The sequence below is a fragment of the Brienomyrus brachyistius genome, unplaced genomic scaffold (genome assembly GCF_023856365.1).
Source record: "Brienomyrus brachyistius isolate T26 unplaced genomic scaffold, BBRACH_0.4 scaffold48, whole genome shotgun sequence".
Classification (NCBI taxonomy): Eukaryota; Metazoa; Chordata; class Actinopteri; order Osteoglossiformes; family Mormyridae; genus Brienomyrus; species Brienomyrus brachyistius.
This window is the reverse complement of record NW_026042323.1, coordinates 1,203,396-1,226,599: the sequence shown is the minus strand read 5'-3', so window position 1 is coordinate 1,226,599 and position 23,204 is coordinate 1,203,396. Positions and strand designations below refer to the sequence as shown.

General features: G+C 45.7%; 4 protein-coding genes across 5 annotated transcripts in view; 2 read left to right on the top strand and 2 right to left on the bottom strand.

Moving 5' to 3' along the window:
* The window catches only part of LOC125723400 (G-protein coupled receptor family C group 5 member B-like), a 202,372-nt gene extending 192,660 nt beyond the window's left edge, over window positions 1–9,712 (top strand). Inside the window, exon 2 of the mRNA XM_048999993.1 lies at window positions 9,654–9,712. The gene's annotated coding sequence lies outside the window, so the exon portion shown is untranslated. The remainder of the gene's footprint in view (window positions 1–9,653) is intronic.
* The window catches only part of LOC125723416 (uncharacterized), a 252,110-nt gene that overhangs the window by 11,830 nt on the left and 217,076 nt on the right, over window positions 1–23,204 (bottom strand). The gene's annotated exons all lie outside the window — the stretch shown is intronic.
* The window catches only part of LOC125723418 (uncharacterized), a 252,042-nt gene that overhangs the window by 11,784 nt on the left and 217,054 nt on the right, over window positions 1–23,204 (bottom strand). The gene's annotated exons all lie outside the window — the stretch shown is intronic.
* LOC125723449 (uncharacterized protein K02A2.6-like) lies at window positions 12,820–15,512 on the top strand. Its single transcript, XM_049000050.1, is given in 3 exon segments — window positions 12,820–13,183; window positions 13,186–13,473; window positions 14,122–15,512. Coding segments are annotated over 3 exon segments (1,926 nt in total). The 3' UTR covers window positions 15,396–15,512.

Below are 23,204 nucleotides of genomic sequence, written 5' to 3'. Positions count from 1 at the left end.
AAACACCCACATTTAAAAAATGTTTTCATGAAAGTCTGTAATCCTGAAGAGGAAGTGTGACAATCGTGAGTTTTTGGGCAACCACAGAAAAGCAGAAAAGTAAGTAGAGACAGTGAGATAATTAGTGCCAGTCAGATGATAGACGTATACAGTATGTGAGTCAAAGATTCTTCATATATTAATCATTCCCATTCAGGTAACAAATCCTTAGAAATCCATTCCTGAGCATCATGCCAAGAAGCACCACTTGTTTACTGATAACTGCTTTCATGTAAACTCTGCTGTGCTGAGAGTAAAGATGAAGAGGGAGAGACAGCAAGAGGCTGCTGACGGCAGAGAATGCAGGCGACATGGAGGGGAGTGAGAAAAGGAGCAAATATTGATGGTTAAGAGTGAATAATGACGTCACAGCAGCCTGATCCTGATGTTAGTTTAATATGCTTCTTAGTTTGGCCTGTGGTGTGTATTTCAGATACAGCATTTAATCAGGGAGACTGAGTGTGAGTCAATGACAGAGAGAGAGAGAGAGAGCAGACAGGCAGGTGAAGATGAAGGTGTATTAGGGAGGAGGGGGGGAAAGAGCTTGGACCTTCACCAAATCAGCCAAATGTAAATGTCACGTCTATCAAACAGGAGACCCTGCTTTCATGAGAAATGGTTTAAAGATCACACTGGGCTCCATTACAGCCCCCCCTCGTCTTAAGGGGGGTTCTTTGTTTCTACTGTGCAAAATAATTTGTAACACAAATGTCTAAACTGGCATGAAAGACACATTCAGCTCTTGTGAAGACTGGCATGCGAAACTGGAAAAGGCACTGGGGAAATTCAGTGCACATAAAGACAGGCAGTGCCACAGATTAGCACTGATGACATGGATTCAGAAGATCAATCCTGTTAATATTCAACCTTCAGATGAGCTGGAAAGAGCAGCAGCAAGTGAGGAAAAATCTTCTGGAGTTAAGTACTTGGCACGGCAAGGCCTGGCTTTTCGAGGTGTTGGTAAGGAGAGTGGGAATTTCAAGCAGCTTCTAATGCAAACAGCAGAGGGCGATGCAGAGCTGACCATGTGGCTGAAAGGCCACTTTGATTTCACCAGTGCTGTTTAACTGTAACACCTGTTCCTGGGTTGCCCTCAGTCCTTGTTATTGGTTATGATTCTCACTGTCCTGCATTGTGTCTTGTTAGCTGTGTATTTAAGTGCCTGTTCTGCTTCTGTTGTTTCATGGTTCATTATAGCTGTATGTATGTATACTGAACAAAAATATAAACGCAACACTTTTGTTTTTGCTCCCATTTTTCATGAGATGGACTTAAAGATCTACAATTCATTCCAGATACACAATATTACCATTTCTCTCAAACATTTCTCACAAATCAGTCTAAATGTGTGATAGTGAGCACTTCTGCTTTGCTGAGATAATCCATCCCACCTCACAGGTGTGCCACATCAAGATGCTGATCTGACATCATGGGTAGTGCACAGGTGTACCTTATACTGCCCACAATAAAAGGCCACCCTGGAATGTGCAGTTTTTTGCTTTATTGGGGGTCTGGGGACTCAGAACCGGTCAGTATCTGGTGTGACCACCATTTGCCTCATGCAATGCAACACATCTTCTTCGCATAGAGTTTATCAGATTGTCAATTGTGGCCTGTGGAATGTTGGTCCACTCCTCTTCAATGGCTGTGCGAAGTTGTTGGATATTAGTGGGAACTGGTACACGCTGTCGTATACGCCGGTCAAGCACATCCCAAACATGCTCAACGGGTGACATGTCCGGTGAGTATGCTGGCCATGCAAGAACTAGGACATTTTCAGCTTCCAAGAACTGTGTACAGATCCTTGCAACATGGGGCCGTGCATTATCTTGCTGAAACCTGAGGTGATGTTCATGGATGTATGGCACAACAATGGGCCTCAGGATCTCATCACGGTATCTCTGTGCATTCAAAATGCCATCAATAAAATGCACCCGTGTTCTTCGTCCATAACAGATGCCTGCCCATACCATAACCCCACCACCACCATGGGCCACTCGATCCACAACATTGACATCAGCAAAGCGCTCACCCACACGACGCCACACACGCTGTCTGCCATCTGCCCTGAACAATGCAAACCGAGATTCATCCGTGAAGAGAACACCTCTCCAACGTGCCAGACGCCATCGAATGTGCGCATTTGCCCACTCAAGTCTGTTACGGCGACGAGCTGGAGTCAGGTCAAGACCCCGATGAGGACGACGAGCATGCAGTTGAGCTTCCCTAAGACGGTTTCTGACAGTTTGTGCAGAAAGTGTTTGGTTATGCAAACCAATTGTTTCAGCAGCTGTCTGAGTGGCTGGTCTCAGACGATCTTGGAGGTGAACCTGCTGGATGTGGAGGTCCTGGGCTGGTGTGGTTACACGTGGTCTGCGGTTGTGAGGCCGGTTGGATGTACTGCCATATTCTCTGAAACGCCTTTGGAGACGGCTTATGGTTGAGAAATGAACATTCAATGCACGAGCAACAGATCTGGTTGACATTCCTGCTGTCCGCATGCCAATTGCACGCTCCCTCAATGCTTGTGGCATCTGTGGCATTTTGCTGTGAGACAAAACTGCACATTCCAGGGTGGCCTTTTATTGTGGGCAGTATAAGGTACACCTGTGCACTACCCATGATGTCAGATCAGCATCTTGATGTGGCACACCTGTGAGGTGGGATGGATTATCTCAGCAAAGCAGAAGTGCTCACTATCACACATTTAGACTGATTTGTGAGAAATGTTTGAGAGAAATGGTAATATTGTGTATCTGGAATGAATTGTAGATCTTTAAGTCCATCTCATGAAAAATGGGAGCAAAAACAAAAGTGTTGCGTTTATATTTTTGTTCAGTGTATATAGTTCTCCAGTTGTGTTTATTCCATCATTTAGTTCATTCCTGGTCATTTGCTGTTTATTTTGGATCCATCCTGATCCTTTTGGTTTTGATGTGTGAGTTGTAATAAACCCTATTTTTCCATCCGTGTCATGTACTGACGCAACCAGAAGAGGGCAGAAGATATGGCACAAAAACAAAGGAAGAAGCCTAACTTTAAAAAGAACAAAAAACATCAAGACTCATCCAGCATGGGGTGGTGGGTTAACGAATAACACAAACAATCAAAGAATAAGCAAACAAATGAGAGAAAAGATGCAGAGATGACTGAGAAGCAGGGGATGACTGGAGAAGAGACGACAGGACCAGAAGACAGGAGGGATACAGGGAGAGCGGAGAAGAGAGTATAACTGAAGAATGGGAGAAGAGGAGAGACTACAGAGAACATAGATGACTGGAGGGGAGGGAATATAGGAGCAACAGAGAGAAGGAGGAAGGGCTGCGGAGGAGAAGACAGGATAAGAGGGGAAAATGTGAGCAGAGAAGGACAAACACCCCCACTGCCCACCAAAGTGCACTTGTAAGTAAACCACAATTTTAGCCTTGGGCTCAATATATGGACTTGTCTCTGTGTAGCGATGCATAGAATCCTTGACACTGGTTATGACTGTACTGTATTAGTCCTAAACCTGCCATTATAGTGTAAGAAGAAAAGATTTTTTTTTAATAAATCATTTTAAAAAAAGGTAGAGCGATGTAGCCCCTGGAGAAGTCCCCCCCCCCCCCCCCAAAAGCCCTGTTTGTTCCCTTCTAGCTTCCAGATGAAACTCACAATGCACCCCCACGCCACCTAACTTCTCTTCCACATGATGCACCTTATTTACCCTTTGAATCCTGTCTATTATTGAGCGTTTTTCTATCCATTTGATTATAAGTTTATTATACTGTATGTACATTAGTCAGCCATTTTCCGGACAGTCTGGGCTACTCAGATATGTCATAATTCGATTTGTAAATGCTGACAGTCTTGATATTATCCTTCTTATCAGGAAAAACTACTTCTGCATATAGATATTTCTCAATTTTTAGTCTCATCTAATATAAAAATTGGCAGGTAGTACAAATATAATCTTATAAATGCTGAGATTAGAGTATCTGCGATGCAGGAATGCAGGGGTTTCATTGGGGCCCTTTCTATGGCTTAGTACTGTGAAGGAGTACATGGTTAGTGCCAGGCGCAAATGAATATCTTTGATTTTGCATCCATTTGGTAACTTGTTGAAGTTGTCTGATAGTCAGTAATACATGGTTTAATTAATATGATTCTTTATTTACTACTTTATAACATCTGAAAGAAACTGAAATAGGAAAGCTTATTTTAATTTATGGTCCACTGGATAAACACAGACATTACAGACGGTTTTAGAGTCTAATGCTGAATGTTGTTTGCTATGATTTTTCTGCCTGCATATGCTGTGATTGGTGCAGTGAAATTTGAGAATGTGTTTATGGTCAGTATCATAGCCTCAGACAACAAACCAACGCTGTAGCGTGTCACTGTGTTTACATGTGAGAGGGGTTCCAGTTACATAAGGGACTCGTTCTAATTGTTTTGACGGAGCTCGACAAACCTAAAAAAATAAATGCTGGTGTTATCAAAAACTATGTCATATAGCTATATTCCAGATTTATTACAGCCAAACACATCTCGGAGCTCCGAGGAACCTCCTTCTCCTTATATTTCCCTCTATCCCACTCTTCTCATCCCTCCATCCCTCAAATACTGTGTAATGATGATATCTGTGCATGGGGAGGGTGAGGGATGGGCGTGGAAGGTAGTAGTTAATTAAGTGGCTACACCTGGGTTGTGAGGGATCTGGGGTTAATAGAGGGAGTGGGAGGCGCGTTAGGGAGATTTGGTCTGGTAGGCACCGTACGGGTGGGGTCCGGGAGGGAGGTGCCGCTCGCATGCCGTTTAGGGCTGCCGGCGGTGAAGCCAGAGAGTGGGCGGTAGGGACAGTTCCCGGTGCGGTAGGGACAGTTCCCGGTGCGGTAGGGCGAGGACAGTCAGGACAGTGAGGGTAGGAGGCTATGACCACTGCTTAGACGGGGTGGTTGATAGACGGGAGTAGCGGCACCCTCATAGGGACGGATTGGCGGTGGGGGGGGTGGGATTCCCTTTCCGTGGGACGTTCTAGGTGACGGACCGGTGTGATTGTTCCTTCCCCGGGGGAGGGTCCTGATCCCTGGGGGGGAGGGGGTGTTCTGTTTTAACTATCTCTTTATTGTATGTGTGTTACGTGTGGTTTAAATGCGCAGTGTAACCGCTTAGGGTCGGGACAGGACTATAGAGGCGGTTCTGGTCCCGTAACACTTGCCTGTGCCCGAAGTGTGGGGATTACTGTGCATTGCAGTGCTATTGGTGTGCCGTGCCCTAATGGGGATGTTGTGTGGTGCGGGATTTACTGTGTGGTAGCGTGGGTTAACACACGCTTAAAAAGGGGTGGTGTGCTACGGGGAGAAAGTGGGACCGAACTCTTTGTGAATCCAGATCCGACCCAATGGGTCGCTGCATGAATTGTACTGAATAAAAGTATCTTTGTACTTTTAGCTGCAGTCTGGTGGTGATCTGTTCTCCTTTCACAGCCTCTGACGCTAGTTTAGGTTAGTTGCACTGGTGGCAGCGGTAGGATCATTTCTTTCCTTTGTGGTTTTCCCGTTTAGAAATCTAGAATTAGCTTTAACATGTCGGAGGCCGAGGATAGTGTACAATCTCCTAATTATGAGGGCGCTGATTGTCCTGTTACGTCTAGAGAGTGTTTTCTCAATCTCCCGGTGGCCCCCCTGCTCACCCAATATTTATACCGGAAACTTTTAATGGTGTGGGGCGTGAGTGGTCTGACTGGTCGGAACTATTTGATCTGGCGGCTGAGGTAAACAGGTGAGATGATTCTCTGAAAATTAAGTTTATGTCTTTGCTATTGTGTGGCCGTGCTAGGGAGATGCTAACTACATCAAAAACCATCCATCCATCCATCCATCCATTTCCCAAACCGCTTATCCTATTGGGTCGCGGGGGGTCCGGAGCCTATCCCGGAATCAATGGGCACGAGGCAGGGAACAACCCAGGATGGGGGGCCAGCCCATCACAGGGCACACTCACACACCATTCACTCACACATGCACACCTACGGGCAATTCAGCAACTCCAATTAGCCTCAGCATGTTTTTGGACTGTGGGGGGAAACCGGAGTACCCGGAGGAAACCCCACGACGACACGGGGAGAACATGCAAACTCCACACACATGTGACCCAGGCGGAGACTCGAACCCGGGTCCCAGAGGTGTGAGGCGACAGTGCTAACCACTGCACCACCATGCCACCCCACATCAAAAACCAAATGAATTAAAAAACGCGGAAAATAATGTTGAAATGAAAATATATTTTTTGACAGCGATCGACGACCTGTAATATTTTTGACGATGTCGCTGCTATATCGCTATTTGTAAAAAAAGGAAAAAAATAGTTACTGGAAAAGCTACAGCGTTTTAAAAGTATTTGCTCTACCGATAAGCTACTGAAAGAAGTAAAGTTAGTAGCGTCGATTATTTTAGTTAGCTACTCCACAACACTGGACATAAAAATAACTGAACAATGTTAACATTTTCGTAATTTAAGCCCTCTCAACAGAAGCACTTTAATGAGAATATTTGAAAAATTAACTGATAACATATCAGTTATCTATATTTTTTTAATTTACTTTGAAAACAGACTCAAATTAAGCCTATACGAAAAATTCAGAAGCCTATACAGTCTCAAATGAAGCCTGTTGCGTTTTTATACAATCGGTCTGGGATTCCGCTTAACGTCACGCCCGAAGCTCACACTTTGATTGCAAACGGGAAGAAACATAACTATTGTCACGTACATCGGCGGATGTCATCAATTAAGCCTGCATACTGGAGACTACAAAGGGACAGCACACGCAACTGGGGTTGCGAAGTATTGCCAATGTTTCATTTCTATATCGAGCGCTTGCTTGTCCAGTGTCATTCCCTCGTTCCTTACCTTGCCTGCCTTCCTTTCCCAGAGCAGCCCTCGTCCCTGAACCTCCCGTCCTGCCTTCCCTGCCAGCCCCAGGATCTCTCGTCTCCCCTTCCCTTCGTCTCCGTGTCCTGTGCCTGCCTGTTGGACTGGATCTCCCCGGCTACCGAATCTACCTTCTGTCCCCGACCATTCTTCTTGCCTGGCCCATTGAAAGCCTGTTACCTGCTCGATCTAATAAAGATCGCGCTGTTCCGCATTCCTGGGTCCGCGTTTCCCTGCCGAGGGTGTCCTAACAATTATGTCTCCAGTAATAATTTTCTGCTAATAGCATTAATTCTCTTATTTCGGTATCGGTGTACTGCATGTACATGTTATCACCATCAAAGAAAAAAACGCGTTATGACTTATCAGTCATTATTATTGTTTTTGTCGTTTATTTAATCGTGTAGCAATACTGCCACTTGTCATATTATTAATTGCGTATTTATATAATATTAACCAATGACCAATCTCTGTATCTTACTAGCATCTTTTGCGCATTTGTCTTTGTATCAGCCGTAGCGGTCTGCAGGGGGAATCGCAGAAGCTGGAGTTTCTTAGAGCGCTGCATGGGTTTGGACAAACATTAGGTATTGGTAATATTACTGGACAAAAATATATCGTTATTGGTGTCCACCAAAGTTTCCAGCACTAGCTACAAGAAATGAGATTGAATGCATTTGCTCGTTTTTATTTGTATTTATTTTTTAAAAAGTTTCTTACATTATATCCGTGCTTTTTAAAGGTTATATCTCAATTTTTCAAAAGTAAACACAAAAAGGATGACACTTAATGCCCCCTCCCTGCCCCCACCCTATTTAGAACGTTAGCGTTCCATTACGTAAAAAATGCAGTACTACGTCATGATGCACCGCTTATAAATAATCTGTTTGATAAGGGAGAAGCAAACACAAACGATTCGTGAGTGCATCGTACGTGTTGTAAGAGCAAGTGAAGCTGAAAGACATTGACAGTGAAGGTAAGGCCTCCCCTTCAAAATGTATACTTCACTTAGATCAAAGGTCTTAAACTAAAAAAAAACGCTGTGATATGCTAAACTACCGACCGCAAAACGTGCAGACTGGCGGGTGTCAATTGCGCTGGAATGACATTACATGGTTTTAATTTTTCTCTGATATCGGCCGGCCATATACAGTAATTTGTTTGAGACCCCTGAATTTAAATAATAATTATTTTTTATAACGATGGTGGCCTATATAATGTGCCGATTTACTTGTGAAGTTGTTCAGCTGGTTGACATGGCATTGATTACTGCTTTTTAAGAAAGTGCATGTAGTCTCACACTGTAGAAGTCCATTGCTCAGTTGTCAGCATGCTCAGCGTGTCGCCTGTGATGTGTCCTGCACAGCAGCAGGCTACATTGCGTTTAATGGACTAATACTTCTTCAACCCATTAAATGATTCCTTTCTCTCTCCCTGCCAGTGATGGCACCCTCTATCAATCTCTTCACCTTCCTCGTCCTGTCCCTGGTGGGGGGCAGCTCTTCATGGGACGAAGCTTCGCCTTGCGGATCCGGCTCCATTCTGACCAGGCCCTACACGGCCTTGTGTGAGCTGGATGCGGTGTGGGGCTTGGTGGTGGTGGTGGCGGCAGCGGCGGCGGCCCTCGCCTCGCTGATCCTGCTCCTGGTGGTACTGTGTCGCCTGCGGAAGATCACAGAGGCTGATGAGCGCAGCGGGGTGGCGCCGCTACTCCTGCTGCTCGCTGCCATATTTGGGCTTTGTGGCCTCAGCCTGGGATACATCGCTGAGCAGCAAGAGAGCCTCTGCTTCGCCCGGCGTGTCCTGAGGGGGGTGTTGCTTGCTATCTGCAACACATGCCTCGTGTTTCATGGTCTGCGACTGCGCCGGTTGGGACAAGGTGCTCATAGCCCCAGCACAGGTCAACTGATGGGGCTGGCGGTGGCCTTGGCCGTGTTGGATCCGGAGTGGATCCTTCTAGCCACGATGTCCACATGCCAGCCAGCCTGTGAATACCAGCCGCTGGACTTTGCGCTGGCCACCACTTATGTGCTGGTCCTGCTCCTGGCAGCACTGGTAGGGGCGGCCTGCAGTCTGTGGAGGCAGCAGCCACGGTGGAGGTGCAGGACCGCGTGGCTGCTCATCACCTGCCTGGCCTCAGTCCTGCTGTGGGTGGCCTGGATCACCTTCTGCCTGTATGGCAACGCGGCGCTTGGCCTGTCCCCAACATGGGACAACCGGGTACAGGCAGTGGTGCTGCTGGCACAGGCATGGCTGCTCATACTGCTGCACGCTGCTCCTGAGGTCCACGCCACCTTACGGCCCCCATCCCGCATGAGAGAGGCCAATTTAGAGGAGGGCCTTTCTCACCTGTAGTTTGGAGCAAACCGGGACTTCGTGTTCAGTGACAACAACTCAGGTATGGTACTTTGTTTTCGCTTCTTTGACCTACTCTGTGACTCTGTGTGTACTTGAGAGAGAGCATAGCCCTCGCTCTTTCCTCACATGGAGCCCCTACTGGAAGTCTGTGGAACAGCAGCATATAAACAAGGTCTATGGACCTTTCCCTGTAACTCAGATCTCACTTGAGCAGAGCTTAGGTACCATGGCTGCATGTCCCCCCCCCCCCCCCCCCCCCAACAATCCCAAAAAAAAAATGTGAAGTATGACTACTGCACTGCTGAAGGATGTTTACATGATCAATATCTGTCTCTCTCCTGCAGGTGTCCTCCCCAGCCCCCAGGAAACATTACATTTTAAATAAATAATATATATATCATCATCTCTGGAAGTGGTGTGTTTTTTTAGGGTTAAAAAGTTGAGAAACATTCAATGGTCATCATCATACCATATATCAGTAGCCCAGCCACTGGTCAGTTCCTTCACTCTACTGTTACAGACTTTCATGAAAACATTTTTTAAATGTGGGTGTTTTACCTGTGTGATATGCTTCCCTTTTGTACTGGACATAAAATAGAATTTAATTTTTACATTATATTACTCATACAACAGGCGACATGGTGGTGCAGTGGTTAGCACTGTTGCCTGCCTCACACCTCTGGGACCCGGGTTCGAGTCTCCGCCTGGGTCACATGTGTGTGGAGTTTGCATGTTCTCCCCATGTCGTCGTGGGGTTTCCTCCGGGTACTCCGGTTTCCCCCCACAGCCCAAAAACATGCTGAGGCTAATTGGAGTTGGTAAATTGCCCGACTGGTATGTGAATGTGCCCTGCGATGGGCTGGTCCCACATCCTGGGTTGTTCCTTGCCTCGTGCCCATTGCTTCCGGGATAGGCTCCGGACCCCCCGCGACCCAGTAGGATAAGCGGTTTGGAAAATGGATGGATGGATGGATGGATTACTCATACAAACACACACATCTGTAGGTTCTCAACTCTAGGTTTATATCAAACACATTAAAGCCAAACAAATGCAAAAAGTCCATGTATCGTTTGTCCTTGGGTTTTCCAGTCCAAAACGAAATCAGGAAAACTAAACAACAGCAGCGTTTTTTGGTTTTTCTGTTAGAAGGGGAAAAAGCGAAAAGCAGAAAACAAAAAATCAGGCTTCATATTTTATCCTAAAATGTAGAAAATATTACAAAAATACACCATTCTAAGGGTGGGTGTTTCCAAGCTTATGACTGGGACTGTTAATGATGTAAAATTAAGATAAAGTTCACATTAGGCTGTATCTTACATCTCTGGTATCTGTTAGATCTGAATTTACTCATAGAAAAGAAACAAAAAAAGGTGATTTTACGGTTTTCCCATTTGGTTTTAAAACAGAAAAACAACAAATTTATTTTTGTATGACGCGTTATCCCAACAATACATTGTCTCAAAGCGCTTTACAGCATCCCCACCCAAAGCCCCCAGTGAGTAAGACATAGGTGACAGTGGCAAGGAAAAACTCTCTAGAAGGAAGAAACCTTGGGAGGGACCAGACTCAAAGGGGGAGCCCAACCTCCAGGGGCCGGCAGGGAGAGTCGAATAGAAGAGATGGCTAAGTGTCAAGTCACATTGTCCAAATCATAGGATTTGAGGCACAACCGGGGAGCAGGGAGGTGATGACAAGCCCGTGCCGACTCTCCTTCCAATCGCCAGGCAACAAGAAGTAATTAGGCAGCGGGTCATACATGGAAGATGGCACAGGCAGAACGCGAGCTGGATGCAAGGACGTCATGGGTACATGTCACATGTAGCAGGGTGTGCTGAAAATCTTGATAGATTGAGGTCTCCAGGCAGCACACCCCAGGAGGAGTTGGGGAAATAAAATGTGCAATTAGTCAAAGTATAGGGGAGACTATAGGCAGTGCTAACAGTTAGGTGAGTGCAATATGAAGTGCAAAGTGCAAGCTCCGGCAGATATGGCAATGGCAGCATAAGTAGGAGGGAGAGGCAAGTGGGAATGCAGGCATGGGGAGTCCCTGAAATGTCAGCACTCCAGTTCCACAAGGGATGGTGAAGCTAGAGTGACAGACTGACAGTTCAGTTTATCTAAAGCCAATGGCATCGAACGCCACCCAGCTCTACACCTCACACTGTAGGTCTGACTGGTGGCAGCGGTGGGATCATTTCTTTCCTTTGTGGTTTTTCCGTTTAGAAACCTAGAATTAGCTTTAACATATCGGAGGTGGAGGATAGTGTACAATCTCCTAATTATGAGGGCGCTGATTGTCCTGTTATACGTGTAGAGAGTGTTTTCTCAATCTCCCGGTGGCCCCCCCTGCTCACCCAATATTTATACCGGAAACTTTTAATGGTGTGGGGCGTGAGTGGTCTGACTGGTCGGAATAATTTTATTCGCCTGAGGTAAACAGGTGGGATGAGTCTCTGAAAATTAAGTTTAAGTCTTTGCTGGTGTCTGGCCGTGCTAGAGAGATGTATAGTGGGATGCCGAGTGAGGCTAAAACTAATTATGGGTTGTTAAAAGCGGCTATTGCAAGGTGTTTTGAACCTGGTGATAGTAGTGATTGGAATAGAGCTAGTTTTACCGCCCGTCGCCGCCTGCATAGCGAGACGGCAAGGGAATTTGGTAACGCCTTACGGAGATTAGCCGCTAGGGCTTATCCCACGGCTGATCATCGGATTTGTGATCTGTTGGCAAGAGACCAGTTTATTACGCATTTTGCTACCGGTGATTTTCGGGTTAGCCTGTGTAGTGCCAAGCCTAATACGCTGGAAGATGTCATTGAACTTGCTTCTGAAATGGAGTTGCTGAGAAGTTTGGAGCAGACTTCTTTGCCACCTGACGTTAAAGTGAGGGGAGTGGTGGAGCATAAATTAGAAAGGGATGAACAAATGGAGGTGTTGTTGGGGGTGGTAGAGGAGTTAAGGCAGGAGGTAAAATCGCTTCGTACCACGGTGTCTAAGATGCAAGAGGGGATGAAAAGCTTTCTAAGTAAATATGGGGTGGTGTTGGATTTTGGTAGGAAGGAGTGTCGGGTTATGGGTCAATTATTACCTCTCCTTGTGCCAGCAGATGTGGACAAGCCTCGGGTCGTCATGGTTCCAGAAGATACTGTAATCCCCCCCCCCTCGAAGTGAGGCAATCATTGCTGGTAAGGTGGAGAATACAGGTGGGGCTGCTTTTGAGGGTATGTTGGAGCCTTTGGATTCGGCATCTAGCCAGTGTAATATAATGATGGGGGGGATGAGGGTAGGTACCTTGCATACGGGTATTGAGGTGAGTCGGAAAGCAGAGAATGTAGACCTGGGTGAGGATGAGGAGGATTCTGTTGTGCCCTGGACAGTCGATAGGCTTGTAACATATTTTGATTGCACCAGAAGGGGTTTGCCTCATCCGATATGACTGGTATTTATACCGTGTTGCAGAAGAATTTGTCTGTATTTAGTGCCGGAGAGGGAGATTTGGGGAGAACTCGCCTGATGTTGTATAACATTGATACTGGTGAGGCGAAGCCGGTAAAGTTGCCTCCCCGCCGTGTCCCCCTCCATTTGCAGGAGGAAGTATCTGGTCACTTAAAGCAGATGCTGGAGAATAACATCATTCAGCCCTCGAATAGCCCTTGGGCAGCGCCGGTGGTTCTGGTACGGAAGCGAGATGGTGGCCTTCGGTTTTGCGTTGATTATCGCAAATTGAATGATGTTACCCGTAAAGACACGTACCCCTTACCCCGAATTGATGATGCGTTGGGTAGTTTGAGCAAGGCTTGCTGGTTTTCTATATTGGATTTAGCCAGTGGGTACTGGCAAGTCGAGGTGGATCCAAAAGATAAGCATAAGACGGCGTTTATCACTCGTCAGGCCTTTTCCAATTTAATGTGCTGAGTTTTGGCCTGTGTAACAGTCTGAGAACTTTTCAGCGTCTCATGGATTTAGAGTTGGCGAGTCTTCAGTGGACTACTTGTTTGGTGTACTTAGACGATACAATAATATTTGGCCGTACCTTTCAAGAACATCTGGACCATGTGGATGAGGTTATAACGAAATTGCGTCAGGCTAATCTGAAGGTTAAACCGGCGAACTGTAACTTGTTTGCCACAGAAGTGCAGTATTTGGGCCATATAATATCGGCTAGGGGTGTGAAAGCTGATCCGGCTAAAGTGGAAGCTGTGCGCCAGTGGCCGGTGCCTAAAAATCAGACAGAGGGGAGGAGTTTTGTGGGCCTTGCCTCTTATTATAGGAAGTTTATTCGGGGTTTTGCTGAACTTGCTCGTCCTCTGCTCCAGCTGACCGAGAAGGGCAGACGGTTTACATGGACAGAAGCTTGTCAGGCAGCATTTGAACAGCTCAAACTTAGTTTGATGTCTGTAGCAGTCCTGTCTTACCCCGACCCTAATAAAACCTTTATATTAGATACGGATGCGAGTGATGCAGGTATTGGGGCAGTATTGTCCCAGGTAGAAGGGGGACGGGAACAGGTGATAGCATATGCTAGTAGGGCTTTGACTAAACAAGAAAGGAAATATGCAACAACCAAGTAGGAGTTAAGTATGGTTACCTTCATAAAACATTTTAAATACTACTTCTTGGGGAAGGAGTTCGTCTTACGGACAGATCATAATTCCTTAAGATGGTTGCATAATTTCCAAGGTTTAGAGGGGCAGTTGGCTAGGTGGGTGGAGCAGCTGGCCAGCTTCCAATATAAGAGAGTGCATCGGCCGGGTCGGGGACACGCTAATGCGGACGCCCTCTCTAGAGTGCCCGCTTTTCTGCCAGTAACCTCAGACTCACCGCCAGCTACCCAGGAAAAATGGGGAGAGGTGATATGTGCTGTGAGAGAGGTGTGTCAGGAGGCAGTGGCATGTCAGGAGGAGTGTGATGAGCTGGGGCAGGATCAGCAAGGAGATGCTGAGCTGCGGGAGATTTTTGCTTTAAAGGAAGGGAGGGCAGGTAGTCAGCCTCCAAATGAGTTGTGGAAATATGCATCAGTGTGGGATCAGTTGCAGGTGCAGGGTTCTAGGTTGGTACGATATCCACCTTTGCATTCTGATGCAGCAAACCAAGTCCAGGTTGTAATCGACAAGTCTTTGGTGCCAGAAATTTTGAGGCAGTTGCATAATGCTACCACTAGGGGTCATTTTGGAAAACAAAAGTTGCAAGCAAAGGTGAAAGATCGCTATTATTGGCTGGGATGGTTTGGGGATGTTAAGCACTTGTGTCGGGAGTGTGTGGATTGTGGTTCCCGGAAAGTGGTGGGGAAACAGGGAGGTGCCCCGCTGCAGTCTGTTGTAACCGCTAGGCCATATGAACGGGTAGCATTGGACATTTTAGGGCCATTACCGGTAACTCCAGGGATAAATATGTACATTGTGGTCATTGGGGATTATTTCTCAAAATGGACTGAGGCATTCCCTCTCCCTAATCAGGAAGCTTCCACTGTGGCCAAGGTCTTGGCGGAGCAGTGGGTCTGTCGCTTGGGGGCCCCTCACTCTATCCATACAGATCAGGGCCGAAATTTTGAATCAAATCTATTCAACGAGGTGTGTCAATTGTTGAACATTCCAAAGACTAAGACATCAGCTTATCACCCCCAGTCAGATGGGATGATTGAGAGGTTTAACAGGACATTGTTGGCAATGTTGTCTCTCTTTGTGGAGGAAAATCAGTCCAATTGGGATGTTTTGTTGCCTTGTGTGATGATGGCTTACAGGAGTAGTATTCACTCTAGTACTGGGGTTACACCGTACAAGGTTGTTTTTGGGCAAGAGATAGTGTTGCCAGTGGATGTTATGTTGAATCTCAACGAGGGGGAAAGATTTTCCTTTGTAACGGAATATGTGGCTAGACTAGGGGACATATTGTCCACAGTGGTGGGAGCAGTGAAATGTCATCAGGCAAGAGCTTCGGGTAAGCAGAAGCAAGCGTATGACTTTAGAGCGCAAGTCAAGTACTATTCAGAGGGGAACTGGTATGGGTTTGGAGGAAGGCTAGAAGACGGGGGTTATGTCCAAAGTTACAGAGGAGGTTTAAGGGTCCATATAAGGTGGTGGAAAGGATAACGGAGGTATTGTATCGAGTGGTACCAGTGGAAGGGGGAAGTGAGGTGGTGGTGCATTTTAATCGACTTAAACCATTTCTCTCTACTGTAACAGAGGCTGCCAATCAGGAGGGCAGAGACCAAGTGATGCCTGTTGGTACCCTGCCTGAGTTAAAAGATTCCCCCCCTGGTGGTGGCTATCCGCAACCACGGCCCTTAGTAGAAAAGGGTGGCGAGATGGAGGGGGGGGTGCCAGGGCTAGAAGTGTGGGCAATGGCAGCGAATCGGCCAGAAGAGGCAAGTGCAATTGGACCAGGGCAGCAGGGGGAAGGGGACCAGCCTACCTGAACCTGGCGGAGCCGAGCCCGTAAGGTCCCTCCAGAGCCACACAGCGATGGGCCTGCTGCTATGCATGGGGCCAAGGAACAAGAACGGAGGGAAGGGGCTCCAGTTCAGAAGACTCGTCTGCGACGTCAGAGGAGGCCACCAACATGGTCCAAGGACTATGAAATGTTGTGACTCAAGGACGAGTCTGCCCTAAGGGTGGGGGAGTGTAATGATGATGTGTGGGGTGTGAGGGATGGGCGTGGAAGGTAATAGTTAATTAAGTAGCTACTCCTGGGTTGTGAGGGATCTGGGGTTAAGAGAGGGAGTAGGAGGCGCGTTAGGGAGAATTGGTCAGGTAGGCACCGTACGGGTGGGGTCCGGGAGGGAGGTGCCGCTCGTATGCCGTTTAGGGCTGCTGGCTGTGAAGCCAGAGAGTGGGCTGTAGGGACAGTTCCCGGTGCGGTAGGGCGAGGACAGTCAGGACAGTGGGGGTAGGAGGCTATGACCACTGCTTAGACGGGGTGGTTGATAGACGGGAGTAGTGGCACCCTCATAGGGACGGATTGGGGGGGGGAGGGAAATTCCCTTTCCGTGGGACGTTCTAGGTGACGGACCGGTGTGATTATTCCTTCCCCGGGGGAGGGTCCGGATCCCCGGGGGGGGAGGGGGGGTGTTCTGTTTTAACTATGTCTTTATTGTGTGAGTGTTCTGTGTGTTTTAAATGCGCAGTGTAACCGCTTAGGGTCGGGACAGGACTATAGAGGCGGTTCTGGTCCCGTAACACTTGCCTGTGCCCGAAGTGTGGGGATTACTGTGCATTGCAGTGCTATTGGTGTGCCGTGCCCTAATGGGGATGTTGTGTGGTGCGGGATTTACTGTGTGGTAGCGTGGGTTAACACACGCTTAAAAAGGGGTGGTGTGCTACGGGGAGAAAGCGGGACCGAACTCTTTGTGAATCCAGATCCGACCCGATGGGTCGCTGCATGAATTGTACTGAATAAAATTATCTTTGTAATTGTAGCTGCAGTCTGGTGGTGATCTGGTCTCCGTTTACAGCCTCTGACGCTACTGTAGTTTGGGTTCGTTACAATATCAATTCGATGACTCGCATATTCCCTATAATATAGGGTCTATATTTTCTAATTTTAAGTTTTTTTAATGTTTATAACCTTAGATCTATGCAAACCATTTCGTATATATCCAACAACACAGTACAATTATGGTGGATATCTGGTTTATGACAGTAAAACAATGTACATTTTATGTACACTGAATGTAAAATTAAAGTTAATGAAAGCAAAATTATTGAAAACAGCTGTTGTGCCTTCGATTTACTAAAACACATGTTGGTACAATAAAACCATTAAAATTTTACAGATAAAGCATATGACCATCCATCCATCCATCCATCCATCTTCCAAACCGCTTATCCTATTGGCTCACGGGGGGTCCGGAGCCTATCCCGGAAGCAATGGGCACGAGGCAGGGAACAACCCAGGATGGGGGGCCAGCCCATCGCAGGGCACACTCACACACCATTCACTCACACATGCACACCTACGGGCAATTTAGCAACTCCAATCAGCCTCAGCATGTTTTTGGACTGTGGGGGGGAAACCGGAGAACCCGGAGGGAACCCCACGATGACATTGGGAGAATATGCAAACTCCACACACATGTGACCCAGGCAGAGTCTCGAACCCGGGTCTCAGAGGTGCAAGGCAACAGTGCTAACCACTGCACCACCATGCTGCCCCTGCATATGACCATAAGTTTAATTTCTGTAAAAATTCAGAAAAGAAATTGACCAGTTTCACTGAAGGGGTTTCTTTTATTTTACAAACTGTGCGTAAAAATATGTTTATGCAATGTAGTTTTGATAAACCTTTACTGTCATTTAACATAAGAGGAAAAATTATACTGTAGTCAAAATGGCTGATATAAAATGGTTTAAAACTGTGAAAAAAAAATTGCCTTTTTTTACAGTGTATACTTCCAGTCAGAAGGTACCACACCGGCAGATACGGATTTCTGAAATAGCAAAGTTAAAGGTCGACGAATAATATCCCTCATCTCTTTTAAAACAATAGGTAAGATGCTGTTATGATATCCTGTCTAGGGTTGGAGTGTAACAGTATTCACGGGAAAGGGGAATGGGATAAAGGGACAAACAGGGTGAGGGCAAGAAGGGAACACCAGTGGGCAAAGGGATATTTTTTGTATTTTCATTTTTTTTTCATGTATAATGACACTGAACAAATAACCCGGTGCAAAAGACTTTGGGAGTGACCACAGCCAAAATAACAAACAAAATCCCCAACTATCAAGTGCGACCCACAGCTAATCTCAACTAAGTGCAAAAGAAAAGGAAACCAAAAGACACTCCACCTCACTCCCTAACCAAATAAACAGAGTCCAACACACACTTGCAAAACAAAACAGCAGTCACTCCCAATGCAGCAATACAATCACACATACATAACTTACACACAAGTCAAAGCAACGAGGGGGCTAGTGAAGACGTAAACCAAAGAAAACCAAGCGGGGAGACAGCAAGCCAAACTGAGGTCGCGGGGGGGACCGGAGCCTGTCCTTGGAACAACAGGCGTAGGCAGGAACCAACCCTGGGCAGGAGTCAACACTCTGCAGGGCGCAAACACTCACAACTCAGATTTGCCAATTAACCTACCCTGCGCACTTTTGGACTGTGGGAGGAAACCGGAGCCCCTGCTGGAAGTCTTTCCCCATTCACCAGATTATATTGCCAGAAGACTGAAAATTAGATATCAAATACTAGAGTGACATAAAAACAAAAAACAAGTTTGCTTGTAATGAGACGCAAAACAGAAGATTATCTCTTTTTATATTTTGAGAAAACATTTTAACATTTATCCAACCGGTCAAATGGTTTAATACTTCATACAGCAGCATTTCTAAACTCATTCCTCAGCACACCAGACAGCTCCACATTTTTGCTCTGTCCCAGATCCCTGCATGCATGAACCAAACAGTCACCTTTTACTGCTGTGCTGAGAGCTTGAACAGAGCAAAACTGTGGATCTTTGCAGTGGGGTCCAAGGACTGGGTTGGGAAACCCTGGCATAGAGGAGACTGCAGTGAGAGCCAAGAAAAAAAGAGATTAGAGAGGAAGGTAAAATGCTTCCATTAGCATGGCAAATAAGCTGCAAGTACAGACCCTGTGCTTCCATTACAAACAAAAAGCCTGTATGACCCTCCTAAACACACAAGTCAGATTAACTTAACCAGGGGAAATAAGCATAAAACTTGGCAAAGACTAGACTATGAAAAGGGAAGGTGAACATCATACTTACAAGAACTTCTGCTAAAGCAAATGGACAAACCCCTTTTAATGGAATCAAGTTACTTAAAAAAAAATAATAATCCAAAAATAAATCAATAAAAATTAAGAAAAACACAATCATGCTTTGAACTAATACTGCAGTCAGTCCTAAATGTTCCCATGACATTCTTTTCGTCACGACGCACACTCGGTACATACTGGTTAAAAACCATTTATAATCCTTCATGTACCAGTCTATGATGGAGCACCCCAACCTGGGCCACCCATCCAACATGGCAGATTTCTGCCCCCTGGCCCCGGAGACTAGCAGACTAACCTCAGGAAACAGGGAACCAGGAGGACATGGGCCGCTGACTGGATGGGCGACCAGAATGAGGTGAAGCAGAAGGTAGACTCCACAGCAGAGGACCGAGGAATGTAGACCAAAACCAGGGAACCTGAAGTGGCAAGAACACAAACCAGGACAGACATATAAAACCAAAGCAAACGCATCAGTGGCACAGCCCACCAGCTTGTGAAAGATGGCTACCTGGCATCATGAATCCCTTAATCAAAAACCTTTGTGATGGCAACTTTGCCACCCAGGACTGATCCCTCCTAAAGACCTCAAGTTTCAATGCAAGGTTTCCGAAATGTTTTGAAACATTAGTCCATGTGACTGCTGTGGTATTGTTCCAGGCAGGGAAAACAACTTAGGAGAAAATTTACGTGCATGTTGGGTATTTGTGGTACTGTTGGGCTGAGGGGGTAATTGAGTGACTATTAACCTTTGAAATCCAATTATATTATTTAAACAGGTTAGTAGTTAGACAGTGTGATTTAGAAAAGGATAAGGATGTTTTATTGTCATTACAAAACATGTTCTACATGAAGGGAACAAAATGAGGCACTCAGATCCGGTGTATTAGCAATAATAAAATAGAAATAAAATCGAAAGAACAATACAATGAATAATATGGTAACAATTAAAATAAAATAGAATAAAGACATTAAGATAGATTCCATTAGGAGAATTTAACCATGGATGTAAAGTGAGCAGGTGTGAGTGTAGCAGAGATTACTGAGGTCTGTGTGTAATAAAGTATATGTGACACTGGCTGAGGAAGCAGCAACGTGTGTGTGTGCAAAGTCACAGTAATAACCTGCAGCACTGAGGGATCTATTGCAGCGAAGCCCTGACATGTAACACTGGTGATGAATAGCAGTGTTAGATATAGGTATAGTGAGGTACTTATAATTATAGTAGGTGTAGGATCAAGGTCTGGATTAGATTTAGTTAGAAACATACAGGGCAAATCTAGATAACACATACACACACAGATTACATATAAATATAAATTTAGGGGCAGTGTGTAGCTCAGTGTGCTAAGCCTGTGATCAGAAAATAGCCCACTTTAGCCCAGCCTGGGCACATCTGTGGGTCCTTCAGCAAGGCCCCCAGCTCCCTGGGTGCCACTATGACTGGCTGCCCGTCACGGCCAGCTCACTCTGAGCAAGTTGGGGGAGGCAAAATGAAAATATCTTGATGGGGATCAATAAAAAGTATTAATTCTTTTCCTACGGTCTGAGCATTCGGTCAATCCAAGTACAGAGAGTGGTAATGTGGACAATGCTGCTTGCATTTCCGGCCCAGCAAAGCCTGCTGCTGCTCCACAGCTATATATATTCAGCACTGACCTTTTTCCATTCAGTGGTTGTTAAAATAACTTTGTGTAGCCTAGTAATGGTGTAGTGTAATATTCTTTGGTTTGTAATATAAGGGATTAAATAATATCTTCCAAGTGACATACAGGCCCTCCACATTTTCAGTGAAAAGAGACCAGACAGCATGAAAGCTCTTCCTACATTTGCCTCTGCTGTATCTCAGATTTTCAATAGGTAACATAGAAAACACATCTTTAATCTATTGTCTGAAGGCAGGGGGTCTGGAGGACTTCCACTGCGTGAGAGTTGTTCTTCCACCCAGCAGAGAGGAGAAGGCTGTGGCTCTGGCCTGTGAGGCGGTGTATTGTTTTTCTGCGGGGAGATGTGAGCATCGGGTGAGACTCGACTCAAATGCAGCCGCTTTGAGACAGACGTGGACTTTAAGGAAACACAGACTACACATGGAACAACAATGACTGAGCTGGGGAACGCAGTGAGGGCAGACATATTTATACACAGCACACTAATCAGCGACAAAACAGGTGTACAGGGTTAGGATGGAGAACTATAATGGGATACAGGAGAATTAGGAGGGTTACAAAGGGCCAGCAGCGACCCCTGCTGGCATGAATGGGAGGAGACATGAAAAAATAAGAGATTACAGGACATGACAGGAGCACCAAGCACAGCAACAGTGGGGTCATGCTCAATTATCACACCACATATATGAGAAAACATTATGAAAAACTGTTCCTAAAAATTGTTCAAACATCAGCATGAACGAAACATACGACTGGTTGTACCTAGGCTACACTGGCACTGACAGCAGAGTGTAACAAATTACCAGCTACGACATATATCTGATGATTCAGAAGAAAGACAAGTTGAAGAAACAAAGTGGTTAATTGACTATTGTATAATAATCAAATCACTTCATAATCATGTAATACATAATATGTCACGATGGGAAGAGGGACAATCCAAGGGCAGCCTTGTGGGTTTTATTGCTGAACCAAAAGACATGAATAGAACCCAAGAGGAGGAGGAGAGCACAAATAGGAGGGAGGGAGGAAGGAATAAGCAGGAGGAGTCGGGGAGAACCTACTAACACGGGGAGCAGAGAGGGGTCCTCCTCCTTTTTGGGTGAAACTAATTGCTTGTGACATGGTAAGAGGCAACTTCTTTCTTGAGAGAATTTCTTTAAAGGCAAGACAACCAAAGCTGTTAATCCAACAGGAAAAAATAGCCTTTGTAGAATTCTATGTGAAGACCCTCTGGGCCAGGCGCCCTGCCGCTCTGCATTGTTTTCTTTGCATGTACAACTTTGTACTCCATAATTTTAATATTTTATCACGAAGCCTGAAGAGCAATATGAACTATATCATGCTTTAAGTAAATTGTCTCATCCATTATTAGATTTAAACACTGTCATAATCCACAGCAAACTGTACTTACAGCCTTCATCCTGCTCTTCAGTCTCTGACGTGCTGCATCTAAATGGGGACTCGTCAAAAAGCCAAGTGGAGCTGTCATGAATGAAGGCCTTGTTCAAGCTTCCCCTGCCTGACAACAGGTTAGTCTCTCATTTGACTAAAGTATATTTAACTTCTACAGAACTTTGCAGGCTCATCTAGGATGGAGAATTTCTGCTGCTGAGCGCCTTAGAAAGATTCTCAGAGGGAGATACCAGTCCTAGGTGCCTGCTGGGTACATATTCAAGACAGAGTTAGGACCGACTCCAAAAATTCTGCACTGTCTCCCAGATTGGGGGAAAAATTTGTATTTTACTGAAAATTTCATTTCTAATAGATGGAATCTGATTTACCTTAGACTTGGTCAGGAGTCATGTGGATAAATTTCAGAACAACAGACGGCCTGTGGGCTGGGGGGGACAGGCAGGTTGGCAGGTGGGGGCACGCGGAATGCTCCTGGGGGTGTGGTGGGTGTGCTTATATGATTTACAGGAGCCGAGGCTAAGAAAGGCACTAAACTGCACAAACATCCTCATATACGAAGTTTTACATGAAAAGGGGCCATGGGCTTGTTGGCGCTATAATTCTTAGCACTCTGACTTGCTCTCTGGGGCTTTGGGTTTTTGAGACAATATGAGAAGGGCAGGTGCCCTTTGGCGTGGAATGTCTCCCATTCCTGTTATTCCTTCTTCCTCTTTTTGTTTTCTTCAATTGCCAACAAGAGAAATTAATATGACAATGCCAAAGCATCTGTAATTGCAACAATTTTCTGGAAGAAGGGGTGTGTTTTTTGACATAAATGCAGGGGTGCCAATATTTTTGGCCATGACTGTAATAGTTATTTGTGATTTGTAATCATTATTTAATTTTATCGATCCATCTACGTACCTACACTAAAAAATGTACAGTTGGATGTAATTAATTTTAAGAGAAATGGTTACATGAAATTACTATCCAAAAATATTTTATTTTGTAATTCAAATTTTTCTTGTTTTTCAAACCAAAAAGTTACAGCACTTCAGCCATTCACATTTATAAAACAATATGACCAATCACTAGTTCAACC